Genomic DNA, 27,907 nt, shown 5'->3' on the forward strand with positions numbered 1-27,907 from the left:
TGTGTGGGGGGGGGGGGGGCCAAAGATGATGGCACAATTTCCACAGGTCACACAGCAAGGGATTCGACAGCACTGACAAGAGCGTGCAGCATACTCCCACTCGATTGGCCGGACCCTGCGTTAGCTCCTTCCTCCGCTGGTGGCTCTGACCAATGGCAGCGGACTGTCAGGTTCCTGTCAGCTCTGTCATTCCGCTCATCGACACTATATTGAAGACGACGATGGTCTGAGGCAGGTAATAAAAGCAGACACACACACACACGCACGCACGCACACACACACACGCACACACACACACCGTGCAATTGCAAAGTCTTTCAGTTCAACTAAATGTGCAACAACAACAAAAATTGTCCTCCGGTTCAGCGGACGTGTGCCCTCCTTGAGACGGTGGCATGTGTGTTGATGTTAGAGTCAGTTCACAGTATGGCAAAACTTCTATCTCCTCCTTTTCTTCTTCCTTCCATTCCCCCTATTTCTCATCCTCTGGGGGGGGGGGGTTCTCCAGTGTGCCGTTTCTGTGTTACGCAGATGTGCCGGAGCTCTGTGTGGAAGGGAGGACCGGTGTGGTTCCGGCCGCGACCGGAGGCTGGGCAGCGCCATTCGGGGAGCCGCCAGTTTCTGTCTGTGCCTGAAACTGAGCCATTTGCTCGGGGCTGGCCAGGTTCTTGAGCAGGTTGTTCTCCTGCTCCAGCTGAGTGTTGCGCTCGATCAGCTCTTTAATCTGCTCCTTCAACACCTCCACCTCCTCGCGCACGGCGTACATGAGGTGGCTCTTCACCAGGTCCTGAGGGACGGAGGGAAGAAGAGAGATTTGGTTAGCTGTGTAATTTCCATTTCCGTTTGAGTTTGAGGCTATGAACTCCTTGTTACACAACAAAACATATACAAAAATGCCATATGCTTACATTTTTAACCCTTGTGTTTTCCACGGGTCAAATTTGACCGGTTTTCAAAAATTCTTATATCAGGAACTTGGGTTTCTTTCAACCAAATTGCCTAAAAATGACATGGATGTTCTTCAGGTAACATGAATGATTACTTTCATAGAATTTTGGTTGTTTTATTCAATTTTATGGCATTTAAACAAAATTGTTTTAAATGGTTTCAAGACAGTATCCTGACTAAACTTTGGCATGTCTGTAATTATCCATTCACATTCCTCTGATCTTAACTATTAGTCAAAATAATTCATAATTTGGAAAAAGTTGAAAAAAAAAGTGACAAAAACCTCAGAAGAAACGACAAAAAGCGCTGAAAAAAAGCTTGAAATGTAATTGTTTTTGTATAATGTCATAAAGATTAGGTTTATTGGCCATGAATTAAAAAAAAAAAGTGAAAAAAAAAACATCAGAAAAAGTGCCAAAAGTTGATGGTTTATGGGAAGACAACACAAGGGTCAAGTCAAACCACACTGGAACTAAGACTATTATCCAACGAAATGATTAGTTAGGCGATTTATCTGCAAACGGACTGGACTGTATTTATATGGCGCTTTTCTTGTCTTAACAACTCCTCAAAGTGCTTTTATATAGTCCAGGAACCATTCACCATTCACACACATTCATACACCGACGGCCATGGCTGCCGTACAAGGTGCCACCTGCTAGTCAGATAAAAACACACACACACGTTAACACTCCGGTGGCGCAGCATCGGGAACAACTTGGGGTTCCGTGTCTTGCCCAAGGACACTTCGACATGGGACTGCAGGGCCAGGGACCGTACCACCGACCTTCCGGTTGGGTAGGTGACCGCTCTACCACAATGAGCCACAGCCGCCCCAAACATTTCGATAAGTGGTATGTTTCAAGTTTCAATGTGTTTTTATGCCGCCTTGCTGCAAAAAAAAACAAATAATCCTTTTCGTGGGTCAAAGATCTGAACTGATGGTTTCTGTCATTTTTCAAGCCAAATTGCAAATGTTTGCTGGTTCCAGCTAGACTGGGGAAACCCAGCCCGATCTGCCGGCGATTTGATTTCGCCCAGCGGCTCAGGCTGGAAACCTGTGCATTATTCTATCCTGCTTGCGTTACAATTTAGCGGGGACCAATCACAAACTGGCTCATCCACCTGGCGCGCTATCGGCGGGTTTAACACGATGACGATAGAGAAGCGACCAAGCAGCTTTTTGTTTACATTCAAACAAGGCGGCCACCGAAGCGCAGCGACTCGTTGATGCCGCTGTCTCTGCTACGTCGCCTGGATCGTTGGTCTGATTGGTTGAAGGACTATCAAATTGTGTACAGTCATTTGACCTATGCCAGTTGATCCCGCCCCTTGTGCAGTAGAGAATACAGAGCAGACTCCCCAGACTAATGTTCAGTCTTAAAAGATTGAGCTTGGTCTGGTGATAGCCGGACTAGGTTCCAGCATCTCCAGAAGTGATCTTTTACTGCTTTTCTCTCATATGTAAATTTTATATTTTGGGGGGTTTTGGACTGCTGGTCAGACAAGTCATTTGAAGGGGTCACTTCAGGTTCTGGGGAATTGGGATGGACATTTATTCACTTTTAGTTTAGTTTTTGCTTTTTACATAAAAAAAAAAAAGGCTAAATCATAAGTCACTTCATTGACAAAACGTGTCAATCAACAACGAATGAATGGCTACTGTTTCGATAATCGATTATTCATATTAAAACACAATGGGGTTCCCGTTTCTCAAACATGAGGATGTGTTTTATATCACCAGGCTTTGGACTGTTTGGACAAAACAAGCAATTTGAAAACGTCGTCTTTAAAGACTTGTAATTGGCACTTTTTTGGACATTTTTATAGATTAAATGAGAATCAATTAATAGAGAAATAGTCACCAGATTATATCGGTAACAAAAAAATAGTTGCAGACCCATCACGAACTCCACGATTCACACATACTTCTTGACTTAAATTTTTTTTTAATAAAATGTGTGTTATGTGTCTTGGCTCGTCCATGCTTTTATGTAATCTACACACAGCCGCGCGCGCGCACGCACACACACAGTTAAAAGGCAAATTTTTGCAGAACTGACAGGAGGAAAACAAGGCATTGTATAGTGCATTCCCGTGATGATGCTCGAGCTGTGTGCTGTGCCAGGCTGCTGAAGGAGGATCTGCGTTTATTAAGCTGAGCATCCCTCCTCTGGACCCGCTCCTCTTCCTCCTCCTCCTCCCTACCCACGGCACGCAGCGAGGGAACAAAATGTTCCTGCACCGGGGTGGGAGGAGCCAATCACCGGCTGAGTTATTTATATTGAGCCGCGGGCGGCAGGGAGGCTGCTGCTTGCCTAGCAACACGGGACGGTAGAGGGCGAGGGACTAGATGTTTACGCATGAGAAAGAGAGCGAGAGGGGATAGCGTGTGAACCTTAGCCTGGCCAACATCAAGTTGCCAGCAAGCCTGAGGTCATCGGTCTAAAATGGTCACAGTGCAGGAAACTCCTGTTGCCTCTAATTAATAAACAAGCAGGTGCATATAAGCGGGAAAATTATTATTTGTTTGTTTTTTACGCACAACCATGCTTCTCTAATTCATTCATTCATTCATTCATTCATTCATTCATTCTTTAACCTCTATATAAAAACATAACATCTTACGAATATCATTTAACAGGCAATCAAAACATGACAAAATAAAAGCAAACAGTTGTCCACGTCCTTGCTTTGGCTTAACGTTACGTAACATGGGCCTATTTACAAACAGTGCGTGTAATAGGAGTGGGTTTTCAGATGCTTACCATTGCTTGTTCAATCTTGTTGTCGATGGCCACCACACTTGCACCGGAAGAGCTGAAAAGGGGAAAGAAGAAAAAAAAATTGATGTTGATGTGAATACTGCAGGTTGAATTTGAAACTGTCGTCCATCGAGGGTTTAATAGCATAGACTGCCATTTGCGAGATTATGCTGACAAAACACAAATAAAAAAAAAAAAAAAAAAAAAAAAAAGCCCGAGGTATCACATTATGAAGCTGTCATTTGCAAAACAAACTTGATATTAATTCAGAGGAAATCTCAATTTAGCGTCTGCAATAAAGCAAACGGGAGGTCGGGAAGGCAGGCTTTGACTTTGATGGCGGAGAATCAATGAGCCAACATTTCATGCACGGAGCCTCGCTTTGAATCGAGCCCACGTCGCAAATAAGATGAGTGAGAGAATGCGTCGAAAAAGCCCGGTGGTGACATTAACGTTACCTATTGTCGAGGCCGACTGATGCACTCTCCTTTCCGAGCACGGAGGACAGAAACGATATCGAGAAATTCCTCAGATGACAAACGCCAAGATCCATCGCCACCGTATAACATTGGGAGTTCATGCTATCCTGCCCATTAAAACCCCCGAAGGCGATTCTTCGGCTGTGCAAACTGGAAGTCCAGTGGTATAAAAGTAGAAAAAATAGCGCATTATTGAGGACAGGATGACGGGGTCTGCTCTCCGGGGCGACCGTGGAGCTCGCAGCCGGGACAGAGCACACAAAAGACTGCAGCTCCGCGCACCCGCGGCTCCCTCTCTCTGGATTAATGCATGCAGGGAAAAACAGCGCCAGCAGCCGCGCGATTGGCGGAGAAGTGAGCTCATTAACATAATGCGTGGGAGGAAATGGTGCCGCGGCGCCCCGGATTGGAGGAGAGGTCGCTCATGGTAATGATTTATGCAACATCGCGCTACCTGCTGCACCGTCCTCTATAAAACACCGCAATCCACCCACGAAATGAAAGAGGGGACTGCCTCGACTTAAAACAGGACAAGCACAGCACGTTTATCAGCGGACATTTAGCGCTTTGCTGTTTTTGTCTCGTCTCAAACTGCGATATTAATGGGTTGTTTGTTTCATGCTTCAATGTGGACTGCAGGTGATGGGAAAACTTTGACTGAAACAATGTCTCCACCTATCGACACACACACACACACACACACACACAGTTTTGTGGCACTATCTTTGTGGGGATCAGTCATTGACATAATGCATTCCCTAGCCCTTTACCCTAACCTTAACCATCACAACTAAATGCCTAACCTTAACCCCTTACCCTAACCCTAACCTAATTATATCCCTAATCCTACAACCAAGTCTTAACCCTCAATCAGCCCTTTAAACTTGTGGGGTCCAGTATTTTGACCCCACAAAGCAGTTAAAGCACACACACACACACACACACACACACACACACACACACACACACACACACACACACACACACACACACACACACACACACACACACACACACACACACACACACACACACACACACACACACACACACACACACACACACACGATAAGTAAACATAATCAATTGCCCACGAGCTGACCCTGTGGCCTCAGTAATGTCCCCATCTCTGAGAGTAAATAAGCATTTACACACTGAAAGTCTGTGGAGTGGCGTGCTCCTACTACGTCCTTTAGATCAGTTTGAATGTGTAAAATGGGAAGAGCCTGTTCTTAACCATAAAACGGAACCGCCCCTCTTTTCTGTATTAGGCTCTATGACAAATTATTTAGGAGTTTTTTTTATTTTGCATGTCTGTGATGTGTGATAGAGCCGAATCCCTGATTCAAATCGACAGAAAATGACTGGCCAACCATTTGACAATGAATGACTTGTCAGTCATTTACCAAACAAATACTGGGTTGGTTTCAGCCACTCAGATGTGAGGATACGTTGCCCCTCTCTCTCTTTATGTCATTGCAAATGGAATATATTTGGGGTTTGGGACTGTGGGTCTGACAAAATAAGCCATTTGAAGACATCACCTTGGACTCTGGGAAAATGTGATGTCCATTTTTTTTTTTTTACAATTTTCTGACATTTTTGCATGAATGATCAATTGATTTAAAAAGGATTAATCGCTAATGACAAAAACAGTCAGTTGCAGCCCTAGTTAAGTCTACTTGAGCAACAACAAAAAAAAAAAAAAAGTATATTTTTGTTAACTAATATAATTTTCTATTAATGCATCCTCAGATTCTGAGGCAACCACAGTTAATGTTTTGGTATAAACAAATGATAACTAATTTGTAAGTTTGCTACAGCAGTATAGTTTAATAACATGAAATGGGAACAATAAAAGTAAGAAGAAGAGGGAACTATTGCAACTAACGTTTAGTTTTAACAAGTGTTCAGGCTATAAAATGTCAGGCAGTAATTTAAAAAGCCCATCACAAGACAAACAGTATAAAACCCCAAAAAATATGAAGTTTACAAAACAGCAATATGTAACAAAAAAAATTCACTGAGAAATCGCTGTAACGGTTAATTGATTATCAAAATGTGAAGACTGATTTTCTGTCCGTCAACTAATTCATTAACGGCTAATCTTTTCAGCACTAGACGGAACATAATTGAAAGCCAAAAAAAAAAAAAATAATAATAATGTATTGGTTCCAGTGTCTCAAACGTGAATATTTGGTGGATTTCCAAACCCGGCCCCTCTAGATTCACAATAAATGATGGCCCGCTTTGTTGTGCGCCAAACCAAAACGATGGGAAACAGTTTTTCAGACCGTAATTACGTGAAATTCAAAGCAGAATTTGGAAGATTTGCCTTCGAGACTCATAAATTCACACAGACCCAGAGAGTTTGCATATTCCAACCTGTGAAGAGGGTTGGAGTCGGGTAGCCTTTTAAAAATGTAATGATTGTTTGCTTGACTAAACTCCATCATGGCTAGGGAACATTTTTTCCTGACTGTTTTAGGGTTTTATGTGGACCAAACTGTAAGTGAGAAAGCTATTTAAGACAATACAGTAAAAGATATTTGATTCTTTTGACTTTATAAAAGCATGTCAATAAACTCTACATGTCTGATCCTTGATGGGATTCTCATTTTCCAGTATGGCCCTTTAGTGAAATAGAGTTTGACGCTCCTGTTCTAGAATATTAAACCTAAAATCCTTGAGTTTGGGACTGTTGGTCGGGCCTAACAAGTGATCTGAAGACTCTGGGAACTTGTGATGGACATTTTTCAAAAGAGTAATTGAATAATCAGGAATATTATCGTTGGAGTCATTTCAATTTAAATTAGTATTTAATTAATATAATTATATATAGTAATTAATATAAAAGAATTGCAGGACCTTTGACTAGTCGCTGCACCCGTTGTATTATCCCTTGTGTTGTCTTCCATTCGACCGTGTACTTGTCGTCCTGAAAATCGACACTTTTTCTGACCTTTTATCGACACTTTTTTTCAATTTCAACCCAAAAGTCAATGAAAGTAGAGATCCCATCTTTTGTTGTACTTGCGAAGCGCGATGTACAGAATCATCCAAATTAGGTAGTTAAAAAGAAACCCATATTTCTGATATAGACATTTTGAAAAAACGGGTCAAATTTGACCCGAAGACAACACAAGGGTTAAACATTAATGAAGCACATGCCACTTGAATTACACAAGGGCAGACTCAATCAATTCTTTTTGATTTAATCATGGGTCTAAATTCCTCACGCAGCACACAAAGAAAAAGGAAGTGCATTTAGAGCAAACAAACTGAAACTAAAAACTGTCAGGGTGTGGTTTTCTTTTCACACTCCTGACCACACGGACACATTTGAATTGAATTAGTGTGAGCTAACTGATCTCTAACTGCTCATTATTCCCTTTCATCGACTTTGACTGCACCCATGTAACGGCTTCAATAAAGCTTCAAGCTTTATTGTAGTCAAAGATCTTTATTAAGATCTTTGACTACACGTCAGGAGCTCCTTTCAAACACCTAAGGTGCTTACGTTAGTCGTGTTAAATCTCTGGCTGGAACATTCATTTGAGTAAGTGGAAGTGTGTCAACATGGGAGAGAGAGAGAGATGCTTAGGCTTAGGAGATGACAAACCCCTCAGCCTGCTCATATCTTTCTATTTTAAGGGGTCAACAGTCAAGGGATCTCTGACGGGATTGAGTGATTTTTAGAAAACTGGAAAATAATGTTTGTAGTGACTTCTTCTTTGTCCTTCCAAAAAGGATCATGGTCACATGTATGCACTGTTGTAGAGACCCTATTCATATGTGCTTGTGCCAAAAAAAAACAATGTTGGAGACGAATATTATAACTCTCTAGAGAAACTGGTTGTTGGGTGCAAAAAAAAAAAAAAAAAAAAAATATTTGAATGTTGGACAAGCTGATTTCATATTTGTTCATTGGGTTTGGGAGATGGGAGTCTATTAGTGGCGTGAAAACTGAGGAAAGCAAAGCAAGTACAGGCTGACTGGATCAAATGAGAATCTGAAACACAATGCTGATCTGTGGCAGTTGAGGAAGGAGGAAAAAATAAATAAAATTAAACTGAAAGCAGACAAGACAAAGTCTTAATGCTGGATCTGTCCAGGACCACGTGTACATTAACCAGCCTTGCCTTTCACACTCGCGCGCAGTCAGATGTAACATGCGTGCGCAGAAGCGAGAACATTGTGTCCTCAAACACATCTATAGCCCTTCAGGGCTGCGGAGCACTGCGTATGCACATGCTGAGGTGATGTGCCTCGATTCCTTGCTGCAGGTAGAGGAACCACACGCAAGTGCCAAGATAGATTTGAAAACTGCAGGTGTTAAGTTTCCCTGGATAAATGCTTTGATAACTGCAGGCCCTACTGGCATTTTTCTCCTTCAACAATGGATAGAAGAAGAAAAAAATCATCGAACTGAACGCCACAACAACATTCAGACAGATACATCAACACAAAGCCCTTAGTTTAATCCCTAGGCTGCTGCAGTGGACCTGACCCCCCCCCCGCTACACAAGCGCCGACCCCGCAGGACAATGTGACAACACTACAGCCATCGTTACCTCTTCAGATGCTTGGCCAGCTCCCAGAAGAGCAGCTTTGACGCCATGGCGTCCCTGCCCTGCGCTCCTCCTGCCCCAGCCAGCCCCTTCTCTCTCATTGACGCTCTCAGGCTAAAACACACTCTCCGACCAAGCAGAGGGCCCCCGCCACACGGCCCACTGAAAACACCCCAAAACAAACGCCGCCACCACCACCACCACCACCACACCTCCTCCAATCTCCTGACCTGCTTAGCTTTAGCTGTGGGAGATTCACATAGGGGAGCCTGACCAACAATAGAGGATGGGGATGTGAGTGTGTGTACAAGTCCTCCTGATTGCCCTCTTACTAAGCCTGAATCACACATAGACTCTCAGCCGATTGGGTGCATGGTAAGGGGGAATTAGTGGGTGGGGTGTGATGTCACCGCATAAGGAGTCATGTCACCTCCCCTTCTGTTATATAAACTGCCAGTAGAGATTAGGGTGATCCGTCCAATGGGATGAGCTACTTTTGACCACACACCCCGCTAGCACGCCAACAGCCTCCTGCAAGCCACTCCCTTCGGTTTGCAACCTCCAACTCCTTTCGTGTTTGTTTCCTGCAGCATCCTCTCTGTGATGGACGCAGGAGTGGTACCCTATACTCTAAACCTCCTTGTAGCAGTTTCTAGTGAAGAGTGAGTTCGTTTGCCCTTAAATGCCGTGAATATAACAACAAACATCCACCTCCTGCATCCCACACATTTCCTCACACTTGTGCCCCTCCTTAAGGTATCTCAAGGAGAATGTGTATGGTGTACCAACCATCCCTTCAGCAGTCTTGTCACTCCACATCAGTGAATGGACACTGACATTGAATGGATACACACTCACAGTATGGGTCTCCACTGGAGCAAGGCTCGCGTGTATAGCTCCATGTTAGCAGTGGAAAAAGGCTCCCACACAGGCACGCGTTACAGTCTGAAAAAAAAAAAGGCAATCACGACAACAACAAGATGGCGATCTAGACGGTAGATCAGGCAAAGAGCTGATGCAGGGTACAAAAACTAAAAGAATCAACACTGTATCTCAGCCGTGAAGAAAAAAAAAAAAAAAAGTGTTGAGTAGAGGAACTGTAGAGAACAAAGGGAAGAGGCAACCCTAATTGAAGATGGTGCGCAGTTGTGTGGACCACAAAATGGCGCCGAGGGGCGCGAAGAGTGAGTTTGTTGGTGGGATTGAGGCTCAACGCCTGCAGTGAAATTGTTAACCTCATTAGGTGAAGGTCACATATTCCTTTCTTCCCTCCACTGTGTGTGTCACTAATCCAAAAAACAGTTGAGGGCTAGAAAACAAGTGCATTGAGGTTGTTTTTTTGTTGTTGTTTTTTTATAAAAAAAGGAACGGGAGATTCAAAACTACCATTATTGATTAGCGGCAATTTGTTTTTCTTAAGTTTATTTGTAATTTGAAGACAAAGCTCTTCTTATACTGTATATCTCTATACATTATGCACTTGCAGGTTTGGGGTCAGTGTACGCACGCCCCACTTGGAACAAAAGGCTGAGGGAAGCGTTCGTTGATGTGGAGGCAGTTGACATTCAGCCAATCGCTGATGGTGCAACAGACTCAGCTCAGCCAATGGTGAGAGACCTTCATCACAGACGGGGTGCTTTCATTCATTATGTATCCACGGCCATCTAAAGCTTGTGTATGCGGGCGTGTGCAAAAGGCTGACCCATATATTACCTAACCACTATGTTAAAGCTTAATGTATACTTATACTACACATGGGAGACTTAGGAAACAAATAGGCTATAAGGAAAAGTAGTGATAATGTAATAATACTTTGTTTAAGTCACTACAATGCCAAATTAAAATCGTCCTTATTGGCCAGGCCAATTTGATTTTATTAGTCAGGTAATGAGGTCTTGATCTTGCCTAACTGTGAATAAAAACAATTAACAGGCAAAGCTCTTCAAAAAAGCATCTTCACACATCACAAAATGCTTTCTAGTCAAGACAACCACAGCCATATTAAACCCGCCCCCCCCCCAAAAAAGGTTACCAGCTACATGATTTTAAGGAGCTCTGAAAATAAAATAAAAGTGTGGTGATGTCCTTCTTCGCCACACCCTGTGGAGCTTACATAAGGGCAGATGTGTAGCCACAGTGTGGCAGCAGACGATGTGACGTAATAAAAAAATAAAAAGAACAGATGGTGCATGCGTTGCCCACATGGTTAAACTATAAACGTTCATTGCAAAACAAGGAGTGAACTATATATGTGACATAAGTGACACCTATCTTTAAATCCAAATCCTTGTAGTTTTAGGCTCTCAATTTTGTACTTTGTGGGCGTTTCTGTATATTACACAAGCTGAACAGTGAAACCTCAGGCCATATTTTTCAGTTTTTGAGATATGAGGAGTCATAAAAAAACAAAACATCAGGCAGCTAAACTGAGAAGGCTTACACGTAAATTCAGAAATATCTTGAGAGTATATGACTGTATCCTCATAATATAGAACATTTTTTTAAGATGAGCTGAGAGTAAAAGAAGGCAGAGGAGAAGATATATTTAAGCTCCAGTGTTCCAGAAAAGTGTAAAATCAATAGTGCCAACAGAAACCTAAATGCCTTCTTGTGTATTTGCTGTATACACTTGAAGGCATCTCCCCATTCTACCCCAATCCTTCCTTTATCCACATTCTCTCGCACAAAAGTCTCCAGCCGAGTGGAAGTAACGCTTCCGCCTTACTTTATTGTGCTGTTTTGAGTGAAAGCAGAGCTGGGCCATCACTCTGGCTGCAGTGTGTGGTCTTGAAAATGATCCAACTCTGCCACAACTGTAAGTTATAACAGAGGCCATTATGAAGCAATTAGGGAAGTGACTTGGAACACAGGAAACAGGACAACATAAAAGTAATCTCCACAAAAACCACCAGTAATACTGGGTTCACTTTTTATATCCATCCTCAAATTAATGTTTCCCTGCTTCTCTCATGCATGATCCCTCTTTTTTTCCCCCATTGGTTTGTATGCCGCTCTGTGATTCTCCCACCTCTGTGTGTGCTCTGTGATTCTCCCACCCACTTGTCCTTAAGCAGTGAGGAGACATCAGCTGGCGTGTGCGTCCTGTTTATGTGCGAGGCTATGTTTGCAAACTGGCAGGATCCGGTTTCAGAGGCTTTTGAACACTGGCATTTTACACAGAGGAGAACCAAGGCCGGCAGCAAGATCAACCCCGCTGCGTGCACACGCACACACGCACACGCACACGCGCACACACACACACACACACACACAGTGTGTTTATCTCTTCCAAATTTAGAAATCCAAAAAACAACAGATGAACAAGATTTGATGAAAAGAAAAAAGGGAAAATTACATGACCAACTTTGTATCTGCAGTATGCAATCATTTTTCCATTTTCAAGGTATAATTCATGAATAGGGAAAGCGTGCGAAGGTAGCAATACAAAAAAAAAACAACTGGGGATAATCTCCTTTGATCTTTGCACAAACAGACAAAACAAAGAGCAGGAACACCCCAAAACTAGACCAGCTCTCATGGCATCACAGAGCTTCAGGGCAGCAGCTCTGTCGAGCGTAAGTGAATCGGTCTCTGCAATGCACGCAATGCCTTACATAACAGACCTCTGTGCCATATGGGCCACGGAAGAGACTGAAGAGAGAGACCGGGAAGAAAGAAAGGAGACTGAGCGCCAACATCTCTACCACGTTAGTGACACTGCAGACATGCCTTGTTCTTCTGATGGATGGATGGATGGGGTGTGAACTTTGGACACTGTCACACATTCCTCACCCACTATGAAGTTGAGACACATTTTTAAATGGAGGTAAAAATGACAGAGAGAGTTTTTGTCTTTTAGGAAGGAATGTGTGATATAAAAATGTCAAAAAGATGCCATCATGCATGAAAGACTTCCCAAAGTCTAAAAGGTGAAGCTGACAAATTGCTTGGTTGTTACAGTCCAAAAGATATTCAGTTTGCTATTAAATAAAACTAAAAAGCAGCATATCCCCACAATGTAGCCGCTGTATTAGAGAACAATAAATATGAATATCGAAATAATTGACGATTAAGTCTACTGATGCCCAATGAATCAGTAGCTTTTCATTTCGTCTCTGGCATGTATGCACCCACAAGCACACAAAAGGAAACACACTGAGAAGACACCATGCTTGGGTTTTGAATTGGCACAAATACCAGCAATTTGAAGGATTACACACAATCTGGCTAAAATCAATACAGATATTCTCCTCCTGCTTCCATTTCGGTGTTCAAAACAACTTTTGGTTCTGTGTGACAAATTTCACACGTAAAATTGGGATTATAATCTGTAAATATTACACAACCTCACGATACACCGACAACATTAAAACGTCACGGGAAGTTGTGCTGCCCACCCCCAGTCACAAGGATCTGCACAGTGTTACTGCTGTGAGGTATAAGGGCTCGATGTCAATGTAAACAGAGTTACTGTCATGTGCATTAACAGTGAGGATCTTCTCAGCAGCGGTTGAGAAACTTTGTTCCAGGCTCTCTGCAGTGTACAGGCTTCGTGCAGTGATCGGAATGTGTTTTCACAGTAGGAAGGGTTGAGGCTCTGACACAAAACAATCCAAACGGCCTTTACGCGGAATATTATTGTTTCTTTTTACCATGAAGTGTCACTTTCGGGGGGGAGAGAGATTTATGTTTTTCCTTGGCAGGTGGTAGAGCCATGTTACAGTGGATGAGTTTGACATTTCCCCCTCAAAAGATAAACAAAAGAAAGGAAAGGGCTTCCGTGAGAGAAAACTGATGAATACTTTTTTTTTTTTTTTGCCTTTAATTGATAGGACAGCTATAGAGAGGAAAGGGGGACGACACGCAGCAAAGGGCTGCAGGTCAAAACCGAACCCACCGCTCAACCAGGAGAGCTACCAAGGCGCCCCGTATAAAGTGCCCTTGAGCAGGACACATTGCCTTTCTGTTTAATGGGCTCTTTACTGAACTTAATCTCTGACAACAAAAAAAAAAAACACCACATTAGATTAATATCCAGCTAGTCTCCCAGGACCAAGCAGGATACACCAGATACTTTTAAGTCTACGATTTTTTTTCCATTTGTTTTTGTTGTTGTCATTTTTGAACTCCTAAACAACAAGCATGGCTTGTCTAAGCATTATGTATAAGTGTTGGATGAGCATTATCCTAAGCATTATGTTAATTATGTGAAATTACATTGAGCGCAACTGTAATTTAATGGCTCAGGGAGTATATAGTACCCTCCTCTTGCAGTAAGCTCAGCTGGAAACATTCAGGTGTTTTGCCACAACAGGTTCAATTATAGGACGTGAAATATCACACATCTCCCTCCTTGACAAAATACCTGAAGGGGAAAAAAAAACAGCATTTAAAAACCTCTCTCCTGTAGGCACCTATCAGTTCTCACACACGCACACACACACGCACGCACACAATAAATCATCCTGAACTCATAAACACGCTCCTGCTGAGAAATGCAGACAGACATGCATGCATGGACACATTTTACATTCTCTACTCAAGAATCTGCAGCTCTGCATGAAAGGCACAAGGCGAGCAAACGTGACACCAGTCTCTACTTGGCTCTGCACCCCAGGCTCTAAATCCACCTATGCCCCCACCATCTCAAACTAAAAAAAAAAAATGAACCGGTCAGAGCCGGGTGATGTTCTGATCTAGCTGCATTAAGATCTTCACACACACACACACACACACACACACACACACACACACACACACACACACACACACACACACACACACACACACACACACACACACACACACACACACACATCCAAGATGCACCTTCAGAAACGACGGCAGAGCCTGAAAACAATGTCCACACAATGTCATCTCAACATTATGTCTGAACAAAAGCGTGCATGTGATGCACAAACAGCCTCATAATGTAAGTACAAGTTGACTGTAACATAATGGGAGAGCCGTAGATCAAATTGATCCACATAATAATACCTGTACATTTTGTGTGTATTCAAAACTAGACACTGATAAATTCCGCTGTATACACTTTTGCAACAGGACATATAAAAAGGTCCAAATAGTCTCATTCATAGACACATTCAGAGAGGCTGATATAACCCTGCCCATGGTAATCAATCCATCCCTAAAATAAGCACACCTACTGGGTTACAAACCTTGCCAAAGGATAAATGCCATCAATCACTGTACTGTTAGGGTCTTCTGTAGCCACTAACCACACTTATCAGATATTAAAACGCATGTGTGTGTTATTTATTTATTTATTTATTTATTTATTTATTTATTTATTTATTTATTTAAATAAATAAATAAATAAATAAATAAATAAATAAATAAATATATATATATATATATATATATATACACACACACACACACACACACACACACACATATACGCACACACACAACACCGGTCAAAAGTTTTAGAACACCCCAATTCTTTTTGTTTTTTATTGAAATTTTAGCAGTTCAAGTCCAATGAATAGCACAAAGGTAAGTGGTGAACTGCCTGAGGTTAAAAAAAAAAGTAAGGTTACCCAAAACTTAAAAATAAGGTACATTTCAGTATTTTACAAAAAGGCCTTTTTCAGGGAACAAGAAATGGGGCAATGGAGCAATGGAGGTTGATCAAGCTTTGAAAGTTGGTGCTACCAATTCCCACAGGTGTTCCAACTTGTCTGGATTACTTACAACCCCCTCCGTTTGTATACAAGTATCGTTGGAACACACTGTGGTACCGTACCCTCGTGAGCATTATATGAACAGTATTGTACTGCAGAAAGTAGTTTGTTGCTATAAAAATGGCGGGAAAAAGGCAATTAACAATGGAAGAGAGACAGACCATCATAACATTTAAGAATGTTGGTCTTTCCTACAGAGAAATTGCGAAGAAAGTCAAGGTGTCAGTGAGTACAGTATTCTTCACCATCAAAAGGCAACTGGGGGAAACTCTGACAGGAAGAGGTCTGGCAGACCCAAAGCCACAACAGAATCAGAAGACAAGTTTCTGAGAGTCAACAGCTTGCGTGATAGGCGGCTCACAGGACAACAGCTTCAAGCACAGCTTAATAGTGGTCGTAATAACTGGAAAGAGAAGACTTCGAGCTGCAGGTTTGATAGGTCGAGTTGCAGCAAGAAAGACATCAGAATAAGAAAAAGAGGCTTGCCTGAGCCAACAAACGTCATCAATGGACTACTGAAGACTGGAAGAAGCTGCTATGGAATAAAAATTTGAAATCTTCGGTTCATCACGCAGGATTTTTGTACGCCGTTGAGTAGGCGAAAGGATGGTTCCTCAGTGTGTGACATCAACTGTCAAACATGGAGGAGGAAGCGTGATGGTCTGGGGCTGTTTTGCTGGATCCAGGGTCGGTGATTGGTACAGAGTGAAAGGCACCCTGAACCAAAACGGCTACCACAGCATTTTGCAGCGCCATGCAGTACCCTCTGGTATGCGCCTAGTTGGTCAGGGGTTCATCCTATAGCAAGATAATGACCCAAAACAGAAGTCCAAGCTATGCCAGAACTACCTTAGCAAAACAGCACAGTCACCAGACTTAAACCCCATTGAGCTGGTTTGGGATGAACTGGACAGAAAAGTGAAAGCAAAGCAACCTACAAGTGCCACACATTTATGGGAACTTCTGCAACAGAGTTGGGAAGAACTTTCTGAAGAATATTTGATTTCCATTGTAGAAAGAATGCCACGAGTGTATTCAGCTGTTATATCTGCCAAAGGGGGCTACTTTGAGGAGTCAAACATTTTGAATACATTTTGGTTTATAAATTGATTGCATGATTTATTTTTTTAACTTAAATTGTTCATTTGTTCTATTCTTTCATTTCAGAGTACAATAAGACATTGAACTGCATGAATTTCAATAAAAACCTGGAAAAATTGGGGTGTTCTAAAACTTTTGACCAGTAGTGTACACACATACATACAAATATATGAAGCCAGGGCTCCAGACTGCGACCAAATGGTCGTATTTTGCGACCAAAATTTGAGAGTGTGCAACTGAATTTTACATCCAGTCGCACATGTGCGACCAGTAAATTTGCCCCTTTTTTTTTTTTACACGTTAAATGTTGAAATTTCGGTACCTGAGAGGCGTAAGCGCAAGCTTATCTGTCCTCTCTGAAAAGTGACAGAGAGCAGAGCTCTGACACAAACACACACACTTGTTGAAGTCACAGTGAGTCACGGAAATGCCGATAAAGTGGTTTCAAGTGTGGTTACAGTTTTTCATAACTTCATAAAGACAGCGTTGGCTGCGATATGATATTAATGGCGAGCCGAAAGCGGTCGCGGTGCTGTTGATGTTACACTTCCTTGGAGACGAGCAGGCACAACAGTGGTTTCTATGCCCTGGTGACTGACAGGCTGAGGTTGTAAGCTTCTTATATACCGTTTATGGTTGTAAGGCAAGGCAACTTTATTTCTACAGCAACTTTCAGCAACAAGGCAATTCAAAGTGCTTTACATGAAACATTAAAGAGTAATTAAAAACAGTCATGATGAAAATAAAACAGGCTAAAAAATATACAAATACAATAATAAAAGAAATATTTACTGTCATCACAGTGATGGGGATGTCAGTTTACCTTATATGTTGCAGCTTCAAAAGCGACACTGAATTTGAAACAGCACATTGTAATTTCTGCATCTATTATCAAAGTATTTATTAGTAATACTGTGGAAATTAGTAGAAATGTGAATATTTGGTTTGCATGTTGATTTACGGTGTGTGCCCCTACATTTTCTGGTTGTGCCCCTAAAGTTTTCAGTTGGGGGCCACTGTGCTCCTAGTGAAAAAAGTTAGTCTGAAGCCCAGAGAAGATCTACAACCACTCATTTCTGTAATTCATACATTGCGTGCAGGAAAGACCTTTCCACTTAGCTGTAAGGCACATTTTAGGTCAGTGCTTCCCAAAGCATGTTATGGTTATATAAACAACGGTTTACCAGGCTGGGAGGATTTATGAACCAAGACTGCCACCTTGTGGGGTACCAGCAGTACAACAAGGTGAGAGAAAGAGCGTGAGAGGGAGAGAGACTAATGACAGTAAAGTTAATGTCTCTACTGAAGCATGATTAGATGTCACATTTCATTAACAGACAACTGACTTATTAACTACCTTCAGGTTGGATTTATTGACCCTTAATCCAGGAGATCCCGCCCCAAGAAATAAGAAGCACCTTTGGACTTATTGTTTCACAAAGCTGCTGTCCGACTTTCAGTTTAAAAAGATCCCCCAAACAGGAATAACAATGCAATAAATTAGGCTGCAAATGGTGTGCACGCACATGCAGGCAAAACCTAGAAACTGGACTATATACTACACGCGTGATGTGCCAAATGCAAGCTGTCCGGTTGCTCAATGACAGTACATTAGAGTCCGAGTTGTTTCCGTATATGCACATCACCAAGGTTCAAAATTTACTTTTTCATCGCCCGGCCAAATGGCTAGTGAATGTTCAAATTTGACCAGCCAATCAATAACATACCATTGGGTTCTTTTTGTCTGGTAAGTGAAGCAAATCTACCAGCCATTTGCATATTACCAGCATGTGGCTGGTGGATGGTGCTAATTCTGAACCCTGAACACATCTGTTTCTTGCCTCAGTTAAACTACCTGGGGTTTACAGTTATGCGTATCATGCTGCTGTCAGAAAAGAAGAGAAAAAAAAACAACAGCAGATGTGCCAGCAGAGAAGTCAGCCGGGGTTTTAACACAGACTAACTAAAATACTTTATATGAGCTTTTTAAAAGAAAATAATACGAAATATGAGACACATTTCAGGATTTATCATGCAGCAAAGTTTCAGTCATAGGTTTACACACAAATATATGTTTCTGGTACGTTCAACTCCACATGTGCAATCACTTAAATCACTTGTTTTTTTTCCCCTTAAAACGAGCCCAACTGCCTTTATAAATGATTTCATTCCCATTTATAAAAAAAATAAAAAATCTATGGGCTTTATAGGTAGCTGGATAAAGAAATTAGAGAATTGACAAAAATACTGAATTGCTAAATTAGGACCACATCATTTTTATATTGTGAAATTACTTTCAAATGCAGATATTTGAAACATATTAAAGACTTGCACATAAACCAAACAAACAAAATATCACGGAACATTCTATGATTTGTATACCGTGATTACAAGGTCTAAAAGTTTGATTTTAAAATGTAAATAAGCTGAGGTGTCCCAGTTTTTTCTTGTCTTGGTTGCGTTTATTAGTCATTTAAGCGTGTTTAAACAAAGACTAACATGGGACACCTAACATTCTTATGTTGGGGTGTGTTCACAAGAGCAGTGGTTCACAAATATGTTTGTTGTCAGGCATGACTCACTGTTCAGTTAAAGAGATTCAGAATAGTGTATTGGGTTACATTTACAATCTTAACGCCAAGTAAAAAGTGTCTACAGCTTCTCCTGGAAACCCCGGGGATCCTTTACCGTGGCACTTATAGAAGCTAGGATTTTCTTAAAATCATACATCATAACATCAACAATATTTGACTGTAGCTCCAAGCATTGATCCATATTTGGTCTTTGCCGTCGGGGACTCCCTATACCTTGTAAAAGCTCAGTTTTTTGGATGGCGAGCCAGTTAAAACCAGGTGTGTCAATATGAACAAAACACAAATCACGAGTCAAAGCCGGTATAACTGCAGGGCTTGACAGGCAGCATATTATCACTAAAATGTATGAAAGACCACCAGAGACTGTTGCCCACATAAAAACAGAACAGCTTTCAGTCACGTACTGACATTAAAACACAAAGAGCTTAAAGAAGCCAAATCTTTGAATCGCCCGTAATATGTGGTAATATAATATTTATGGCTAAAGTCTATGCCTGGAAATGACAAACCAACATGTTATTCTTCTTACTTTTAGTACGTGCTCTAACCAACACTTATCTTACCAGCAAGAACGGGAAAAAATAGCTCTAATCTGTGCCTGATCATCTATTGATGCTGGGAAGTCATGAGATGAGTAACGCTTTTAAAACAGATCAGAAAATCAGAAGGTAAAGCCTGCATCTCCAGAACATTACACAGCTTGTTGTCACTATTTTAAATTTAATTTTATTTTATTTTATTTTTTATAAAAAGGTCCCATGACATGATGCTTTTTGGATGCTTTTATATAAACCTTAGTGGTCCCCTAATACTGTATCTGAAGTCTCTTTTATATAGACCTTAGTGGTCCCCTAATACTGTATCTGAAGTCTCTTTTATATAGACCTTAGTGGTCCCCTAATACTGTATCTGAAGTCTCTTTCCCGAAATTCAGCCTTGGTGCAGAATTACAGCCACTAGAGACAGTCCCACAATGAGCTTTCCTTAGGATGTGCCATTTCTGTGTCTGTAGTTATTGAGGAGGCGAGGGGGGCAAGGTGGAGGGTGTGGGGGTGTGGCCTTGACCAACTGCCACTTTGCTCGTTTGAAAGCCATGATGTCTCTCTCTCATGGGTGGGCCAAATTCTCTGGGCGGGCAAAGCAGAGAAAGGGGAGGTAACCTTGCTCCTTATGACCTCATAAGTAGAAGATTCCAGATCGGCCCATCTGAGCTTTCATTTTCTCAAAGACAGAGCAGGATACCCAGGGCTCGGTTTACACCTATCACCATTTCTAGCCACTGGGGGACCATAGGCAGGCTGGGGGAACGCATATTAAGGTTAAAAAAAACTCAAAGTAAAATTTTCATGCCATGGGACCTTTAAGTATTCTGTGTCTATTAGAAACAAGGCTCTTTTTGACAACCTCATGAAACAGAAAGGATTCTTCAATCTCTTACGTCCCCCTTTGGCACACCTGTTGACTGTTTAAGAGGCGGTCATAACTGATGGATGATATTATCACTTCACTCTGTATTCAAGCTATAAACCCGTGACTCCTCAGTGCCCCTTAACTGCTGCTGCACACATGCATACTTCATTCAAATAGTAGTAAATCACTGGGACTCAAACTCAAAAAGAATGCTGCTAATATAAAACTGCTGTGGGCAACTTTTAATGGGAAAATAATCAAGAAAGATTGCACCTCTAACTTTTATGGCTCCAAAAGGATCAGTCCATACAGATACATTACCCTCACAAAACTCACTAAATGTACAACGCCACTTCATATATCGTTTGACATTTAGCTGGCTGGGAAATACAAAATACCACAGTATGGTAGTTTTCAACAACCAAGCACATGGTTCACAAGTATTTAAACACCTGGGCAAAGGGAATCTTTTCAGATTATTGTGGTAAAAAGTGTCCTAACTGAGAAATAAAAAAATAAATTCCTTTGGCATGGTAATTATTCAAAAAAAATGCCTTGAACCAGAGTTTTCAATAAACTAAATATACCGATTATTTTGGTAAGGCTCATTGGCAAAGCATGCTGTACTAGAAGAAGGATGTAGACTGTGCTCACATAAGCAGAGCTTTGTGATATTATTATACTATTTCTGCATCAAAAAAAACATGTAGAGTCACACTTTTTGCTTGAGTGTTGAAACATTTCTACAGCTAATATAACTCAGTTTAAAAAAGGGGACTATTTCATACAGTGCATGCATGGCTTATTGCGGTTTACAAGGCTACAAACTGTGGCAAGCAACAAATAAATGCATTCTCCGAAACCTGTATGAAAAGTCATATTTATCTGTAGTTGTTGGTGGAATGAGAAGAGAAAAAAAAAAAAGGTGTGTGGATATCACACAGGCAACAGGTGTATCGAATACTAGAAGTGTGTGTATGAAAGTCACGAGTGCTTTCCTTCTACTGTGAAGCCCTGCTGGCAGCGATCCAAAGTCACATTATACCGGCACCGACCTGCAGGCTGAAATTCCACCCGGGGGAGGAAAGAGGACCTGATGAAAGCCCTTTAAATTGGTAATATGGCTGTCCTTACGGCACTCTCACTGACATCAACCTCAGAGACGGATATAGAAAGACAGTAAAGCAGGTGATGCATGCATAACCCTGCACTGCACAGCTACACCCTCACATCCCTGTTTTACAGCAGGACACCAGTCGACCACACAGCTGTGCTAGATCTGGAGTTGTCAAAGTCACGGCAACTGCAACGTGCCTTTAAAGAGTTAGACTGGACTCTGATAACAAGTTATCACAACTGAAATTGAGAATGAACGCGGTGGATTTGTGCTCTGTGTACAACAATCATCCTCCAACTAGTTGTTGTTAAGTAACTTATAGACAGAAAAAAAGTGATGTCAAAAAACATGTTGAGTCACTGTCTTCCTGTCAGAGGTGCAAGTCTGTCGTTTAGAGTTCACCCAAATTACTTTCTATTTTCATAAATCAATCATTCAAGTCGTTTTTCAAGCAAAAAAAACCCCCAAAACTATCTGCCAGTTTCTCTAATCTCTCAGGACTGATGGTCAGACAAAACAAACTATTTGATGACGTCACCTTGCACTCTGGGAAAAATTTCTTCCGACGTGTTTTTTTTTAGACAAAATTAGCAGTCATAAAAAGAACCATTTGTTGCAGGATTAACCCAAATATTGTACTGTAAATAAAACAATCTGTCAATGACAAAAGCATTCAAAGATGGTGATAATTTGTCCATCTGATGTATTCATGTATGCCTCTGGTTGTTTAAATGGAAGAAAAAAAAAATAAAAAACAATAATGCATCTGCGGTGGCCTTCTTATGTGCTGTCACTACTGACAGAGTTGATGTTCTTGGACATTGTGAGATCATATAAGGATACTGACTGTTTACCTTTTCATCCACACTGTTGCTCACTCTCATTAGTGAATACGCAGTGTTTCCTCTATGTTGATTTGACCGTGGCGGTCCCCCACGGCAACATTTCTGCCCCCCACGGTATCAGAAATAGGGCTGCATTGTTAGAGTGCATGTCGGAGAATTTTTGTATTTTAGGTGCATTATATACATGCTGAAGTAGTTACACTGCATTAAGATAATGTAATTAATAGTGGGTTTATTGTTATTTGCTACAGAATGTCAAGATCAAAGTTGGCCTATATATTAACTCAGAAAATACAGTTCAATCACAATTGAAAATATGCCTCATTGTGTGTGTGTGAATAGAGGTGAATAAATATATTAGTTTGTGTTGCAGCAAAGTGTCAGTTCCGTTTCATGGGGGTGGGGGGGTGTTAGGACCTGCCCCCACTGCTAAAAAAAAAAATCCTAAAAGGAAACACTGATACGGTGTGAATGCGTCATGGTTTTGGTCATCACTATACTGCAATAATTAGATCTGAGAAAAGTCATTACTTGGTTTTAATGCTCACATTGATTTGGCTTAGGTGGTGCCAAAAAACGGCTTGGGTGCTGCGCATAAGCTTTATAAAAAAGGATAGGGAAAACCCTGGACTCGTTTTCTAGAAGGAAAGGGTAGAGGAGAACAGTTTGGACAGCTAAAACGCTACAAAACTGCAAAAGGAAAGGAGACAGAGAGAAAGAAAGAAAGAAAGAGAGGGTGACAAAGGGAAATCAAGAGACAGAGACAGATCGCAGAATGACATGACACACAACACTGTCTGAAGGACAGTGGCCGATTCATTACAAGAAAACGGGCAGACACACTTTACAGAGACCATACAAAAAGACACACACGGTCATGATGGGGTGCCATGAATTGCCGACAAAAGCCCTCACACAGAATACAGCCCTGCTCTGTCTGCCGCTGAATATGACTACGACAACGTTGAACCAGCAGTTGCTGCACTCTCCTCGAGTTCGGACACAGTCTGAACAGCTGAAAATACATAAACAGTTAGCTCCAGCTCACCAATGACCTGCTGTGCTGATAATTGAATTAGAAGTATGTTTACCGGTTCGCTCAGCAACTGTTGTTTTAATCATGGAACTACTCAGAAGTCTTTTATTTTTCTCCATTTCCAGTCTGATGTACTGTATATGTGCAACAGTCGGGAGACCTTTTTCAGACAGTTTGCTAATTTGTTGCCAACTGCTAAATAAAAGCCATTATATTCAGGAATATGTTTTGTATTTCAGTTATGGGTGCTTTGCTGAGACTGACAGTACTCAGTCAAACAACCTCCATAACCTGCAGGCATTATAGTTGTACTCATACAACATGAAAACTCCTGTTAAACCAGCTGCCACAACAGTGCTCTATTTCTCTGCAGCGAGAGTTTATGAGATTTATGCAACACAACTCCTGATCAGGCCCTCTATAGTATCTACAGCAGAGCCTCTGAATGACTAACACTGCATCTTCAAATGGGGCATGGGAGGTTTCTTTTCTAGGGCATCGACTCCACATAGAAACTACCTGGAACTAACAGGAACTTAGGATTGAGTAATTGTACACATAAATAAACCACTGCACAGTTACCCTGGGTTGGTGCAAATCAACAGTGTCTAATAAAAGACAGAAAGAAAGGGGGGGAAAAGGAGACGCAAATACTAAACAAGAAAGGAAGGATAGTGTGAGGCAGTACAACAGAGAAAATGCAGCCTTACTGACACAAAGAGTAATGGAGGTGGATGTGTGATGGTAGGGGGTCGGCCAGGGCAGAACATCTGCTGAGTCACCAGCTCCCTCGGTGACTCAGCAACTCCACTGCCTCCACTCCAGCCACTGATATTTTATTATTATATTATTATTATTATTATTATTATTATTATTATTATTATTTGTCCAGCGAGCGGTTTTTCAACTACTGTCTTTTGAACGAACGCAGAGCTACCTCAGGGGACAGGGGATCAAGCAAATGGGACATTGGACTTCTAGAAATGAATGAAACTCAGAAAAAAAAAAAAAAAAGATTCACTGCACATTTTGCCTTTGAATATTACCGCAATAGAAAGTATTTTACGATGAAAAGCAGCCTGAACTACACGGTTCACCTACAATATCTTCACCTGCAAAACATAGTTTACATTAGAATTAACAGCTTTGGCAGCACAGGCCTTGCATTCTTACCTGTCCTCCTCTCCTTCAGCATGCTGAGTCCTGAGGCCTGCAGCAGCAGCGACCATGAAGGCGCTGGCCTCAGCTGACATGCCCATGTGGGCCAGGCTTCCAGCAGCACCACTGGACTGTGCAGACCCCTCTCCACCTGCTGCGACCCCTAGCCTGGGCAGACCCAGCAGGCCTTGGTGCTGGAGCAGGAGCTTCTGGGCATCCTCCAGCTGGGATGTTCTTATGGAGCTCCCTCCTCCGGGGACCTGGGTGAAGGTGGCACCCAGGGTGAGGAGAGGCTGGAGGTCAGCTTGCAGTGCACTCAAAGGCATGTAGGGGGTCCCATGGGTGGGCGCTACTGGGACTGTAGCAGTGGAGAGGGGCTGGACTTGTGGCTGTGGGTGAGCTTGAGTTGGGAGGGTCTGTGGCTGTCCAGCAAAGGTTGCCTGGGCAGGTGGGGCTACCGAACCTTGATGGGGCAGCTGCTGAGGAATGCTGATCGGTGGCGGTGCCATGACCCCTGAAACTGGCGTTACGGAGATTCCTGTTGTAACATGCGTCAGCGGAGGCTGGACCTGGGTCTGGAAGGGAGCAGTAGGCTGGATAAAGTCTGGCTGCCGGACACTTCCCGGGGCTATGACCCCTCCATGGAACTGGTAACCTCCTTGGGGTTGAGCCTGGTGGGGATCCACAGTATAGGGCAGCTGCTGGGGTATTACAGGGGGAGGTGGATTTACACCAGCCTGTGATGTCGCTGTAGAAGGGACAGTGACAGGAGCCGCTGGGTGCTGCACGTGGGTCCCACCAACAACCTCCTGGGGTGAAACATAGGTCACAGGAGTGGTTTGTGCCAGTCCCTGTGGCGGGCTCTGCATGGTTTGTGGACTAGTGAAATCTTGACTCGGCGGCTGAAGCGTGTGAGGTGGCTGTACGCCCTGCTGACTAATCCCGGCGTTACCAGCCTCCGTCTCTACAGCCACCTCCACGCCTTTTGGTGCCTCAGATGTCGTTGGATGAGGAACCTCCTTTTCATAATACTCTGTACACGTCCATCTTCCTTTGCGGTATGGCTCGGAGTTAGTGTCTAGTTTGACCACCCTAAAACGAGAGCCAGTAGCTGTCTGAGTTTGGGTGTGCTGGGTTTGAGTGTTGGGGGCAGCAGCAGACGGTCCTGTTCCTCCTCCGACAGAAGCTACTTGTCCACTCACACTAGTGTTGTCAAAACCTGCAGGCCCAGGAGGAGGAACTGCAGCAGCAGTAGTGTTAGCTGACACATTAGGAACGTTCACACTGCCTTGTAGATGTGGATCAGTGGCTGTCCCACCAACAGTAGGGGCTAGTGGTTGGGTTGTTCCACCTGCAGGCTCCAACATCGGTGGCCTCTGGCTAGGCCCGGCTTTGGAAGCCAAAGCCGGGCTGGAGCTACCCACGGGAGCAATGGGAAGAGCTGACAACGAGGGTTCAACTCCTCCCAAACTATCAGGGTGATGATGGTGGGGCTGGCTGTGTTGCTGAGGATAATAATGATGCTGCATGGTCCCATTTACCATGGAGGTGTGCTGCTGAGACCCCTGAGGGATGGAATGATGGTGAAGGGGCTCGTTGGGTGACACAATTCCAGGTGTATCGACCCCATGGAGACTGTTGAGGGTCTCATCTGAAGAGCTTCTCTCCGGCACACCTGTATCTGTGGCCCTGGACACGGAAACATCCAGCATATCAGAGGAGGAGAGGTCTTCTGTGTGTGACTCATCCATATCGTCATAGCTCTCGGTGTCATCTGCTAAACTGTTGTTGCCGCTCACATTGATCTGAGCTGATGTGACACTTGTTATCTGGAAGCCGCTCTTCTTCTTCACCTGAGCGCCAGACACTTGGGACAGCGGCTGGTGGTGGAGTCCGGGAGAACTGGATCCAGCCTGGGTGGGATTGTCGTCAGCCGTGTTGACTCCACTGCCACCGGCTGCGGAGGAGGCAGGCGCGCCGCTGCTACCTCTCCTGTAGTGGTGAGTCGTTTTCCTACTCCCGGTCCCAGACGGGTCCCCAGTAAAGTCCTGGTGGTGCATATTTACCTTCGATGAGTTGCAAAAGGCCAAGAAGTGGCTGACGGCTGCTGGCTCTACCTTCTAGCTGGGTCAGCTGCAGTACCGCGATACTAACGAGCCATAAGTCAGGTGATTTATGTCCTTTAAAAATCAAGCTAAGCGATCCGGGCTGTCGTTACGTTGTCGAAACGCTAGCTAGCTCATAAGCGGTGTTACTCTTCTTAACACAAGTATTAATCCAACTTCAGAGAGACATCAACACTGTATTCAATTAAGTAAATAAATAAAACAAAGAATGTGAAATCCAGCTAGCCGTCGGTTAGCTTCAAGCTGTGTTGGGTCGCCAGTAGCGATTAGACACGCTCTTCCACAACTTGTCTCTTCACTACTTACTAAGATTATTTTGAAGATATTAGTGTCACAATTAAACACACTAAAATAAGTCCAGCCCGGAATAGTTTAGGTTTACTCAGGTGGTCTTCAAAGTGAACGTGAAAGCTTCTAGCTGGCCGGTGTATGTCGCAGGAATTCAGTCGTCGCGTCAACGTCCTCTCTTGCACGTCGAGTCTCCTTTTTCCCCGAAACAAAAATGATCCTGGCGAAAAATAAACTTAATAGACAACGATGTCTAAATAATATCCGTCTTTGTAGTGGTAAAAAGTGCTCGCTAAGTCCATCTCGGTGTGTCTTTCAGAGTCCGTGTTTGCTGTATCATTGCCGGTGAGCAGCAGCAGCTAACGGGCTGTCAGTCTCGTCTCAAAGGAGGGAGGAGGAATGCAAACACTGCAACTGCGCATGCGCGTCACTGCCTGTTTCGTCAGACTTGTGCTACGTTCAAGCTCAAGACTGTAAAATGATATATACAGTCATTCATAGAGACATTTGTTTGTAACAAGATTGGACACTCCATGACAAGTATGCCTAAATACATTAAATAATTCCAATGTAGTAATAAACCTTAAATTACATGACAAATATTGTAGGCCTACCTGTAGCGGGTAAATTTCACGAGGCAAATCTTAACATTTTTCTGGTTGAATTCATTTTGTAGGCTACACCGATACATTAATCTTTATGGCAAACAAAAAAAGTGAACGGACAGTGTATTTTTCTAATTATTTTCTGTAGTAAGTACTG

General features: G+C 42.7%; 1 protein-coding gene across 3 annotated transcripts; it reads right to left on the reverse strand.

Annotated features, from left to right (window-relative positions):
• zgc:65895 (uncharacterized protein LOC393546 homolog) lies at window positions 1-27,549 on the reverse strand. Of its 3 annotated transcripts, none has more exons than XM_039792867.1 (3): window positions 24,747-27,549; window positions 3,717-3,768; window positions 1-787 (listed from the first exon to the last, which is right to left on the reverse strand). In XM_039792867.1, exons 1-3 carry the CDS (start codon window positions 26,789-26,791, stop codon window positions 524-526), a joined length of 2,361 nt encoding a protein of 786 aa, XP_039648801.1. In that variant the 5' UTR covers window positions 26,792-27,549; the 3' UTR covers window positions 1-523. The 3 variants fall into 3 exon arrangements, with proteins under 3 accessions (XP_039648801.1, XP_039648802.1, XP_039648803.1); XM_039792868.1 differs by lacking the exon at window positions 24,747-27,549 and adding an exon at window positions 8,767-8,938; XM_039792869.1 differs by lacking the exon at window positions 24,747-27,549 and adding an exon at window positions 4,172-4,497.
• Between the last annotated feature and the right edge of the window lie 358 nt (window positions 27,550-27,907).

Source organism: Perca fluviatilis, chromosome 24, assembly GCF_010015445.1.
Source record: "Perca fluviatilis chromosome 24, GENO_Pfluv_1.0, whole genome shotgun sequence".
In the NCBI taxonomy this organism is placed as follows: Eukaryota; Metazoa; Chordata; class Actinopteri; order Perciformes; family Percidae; genus Perca; species Perca fluviatilis.

Coding starts and splice junctions, on each gene's coding strand:
- zgc:65895 (XM_039792867.1), bottom strand. CDS start 26,791: ATGCACCACCAGGACTTTACTGGGGACCCGTCTGGGACCGGGAGTAGG. Junction 3,769..24,746: donor GCTGAAGGAGAGGAGGACAG/GTAAGAATGCAA, acceptor TCCCCTTTTCAG/CTCTTCCGGTGCAAGTGTGG. Junction 788..3,716: donor ACAAGATTGAACAAGCAATG/GTAAGCATCTGA, acceptor TCCGTCCCTCAG/GACCTGGTGAAGAGCCACCT.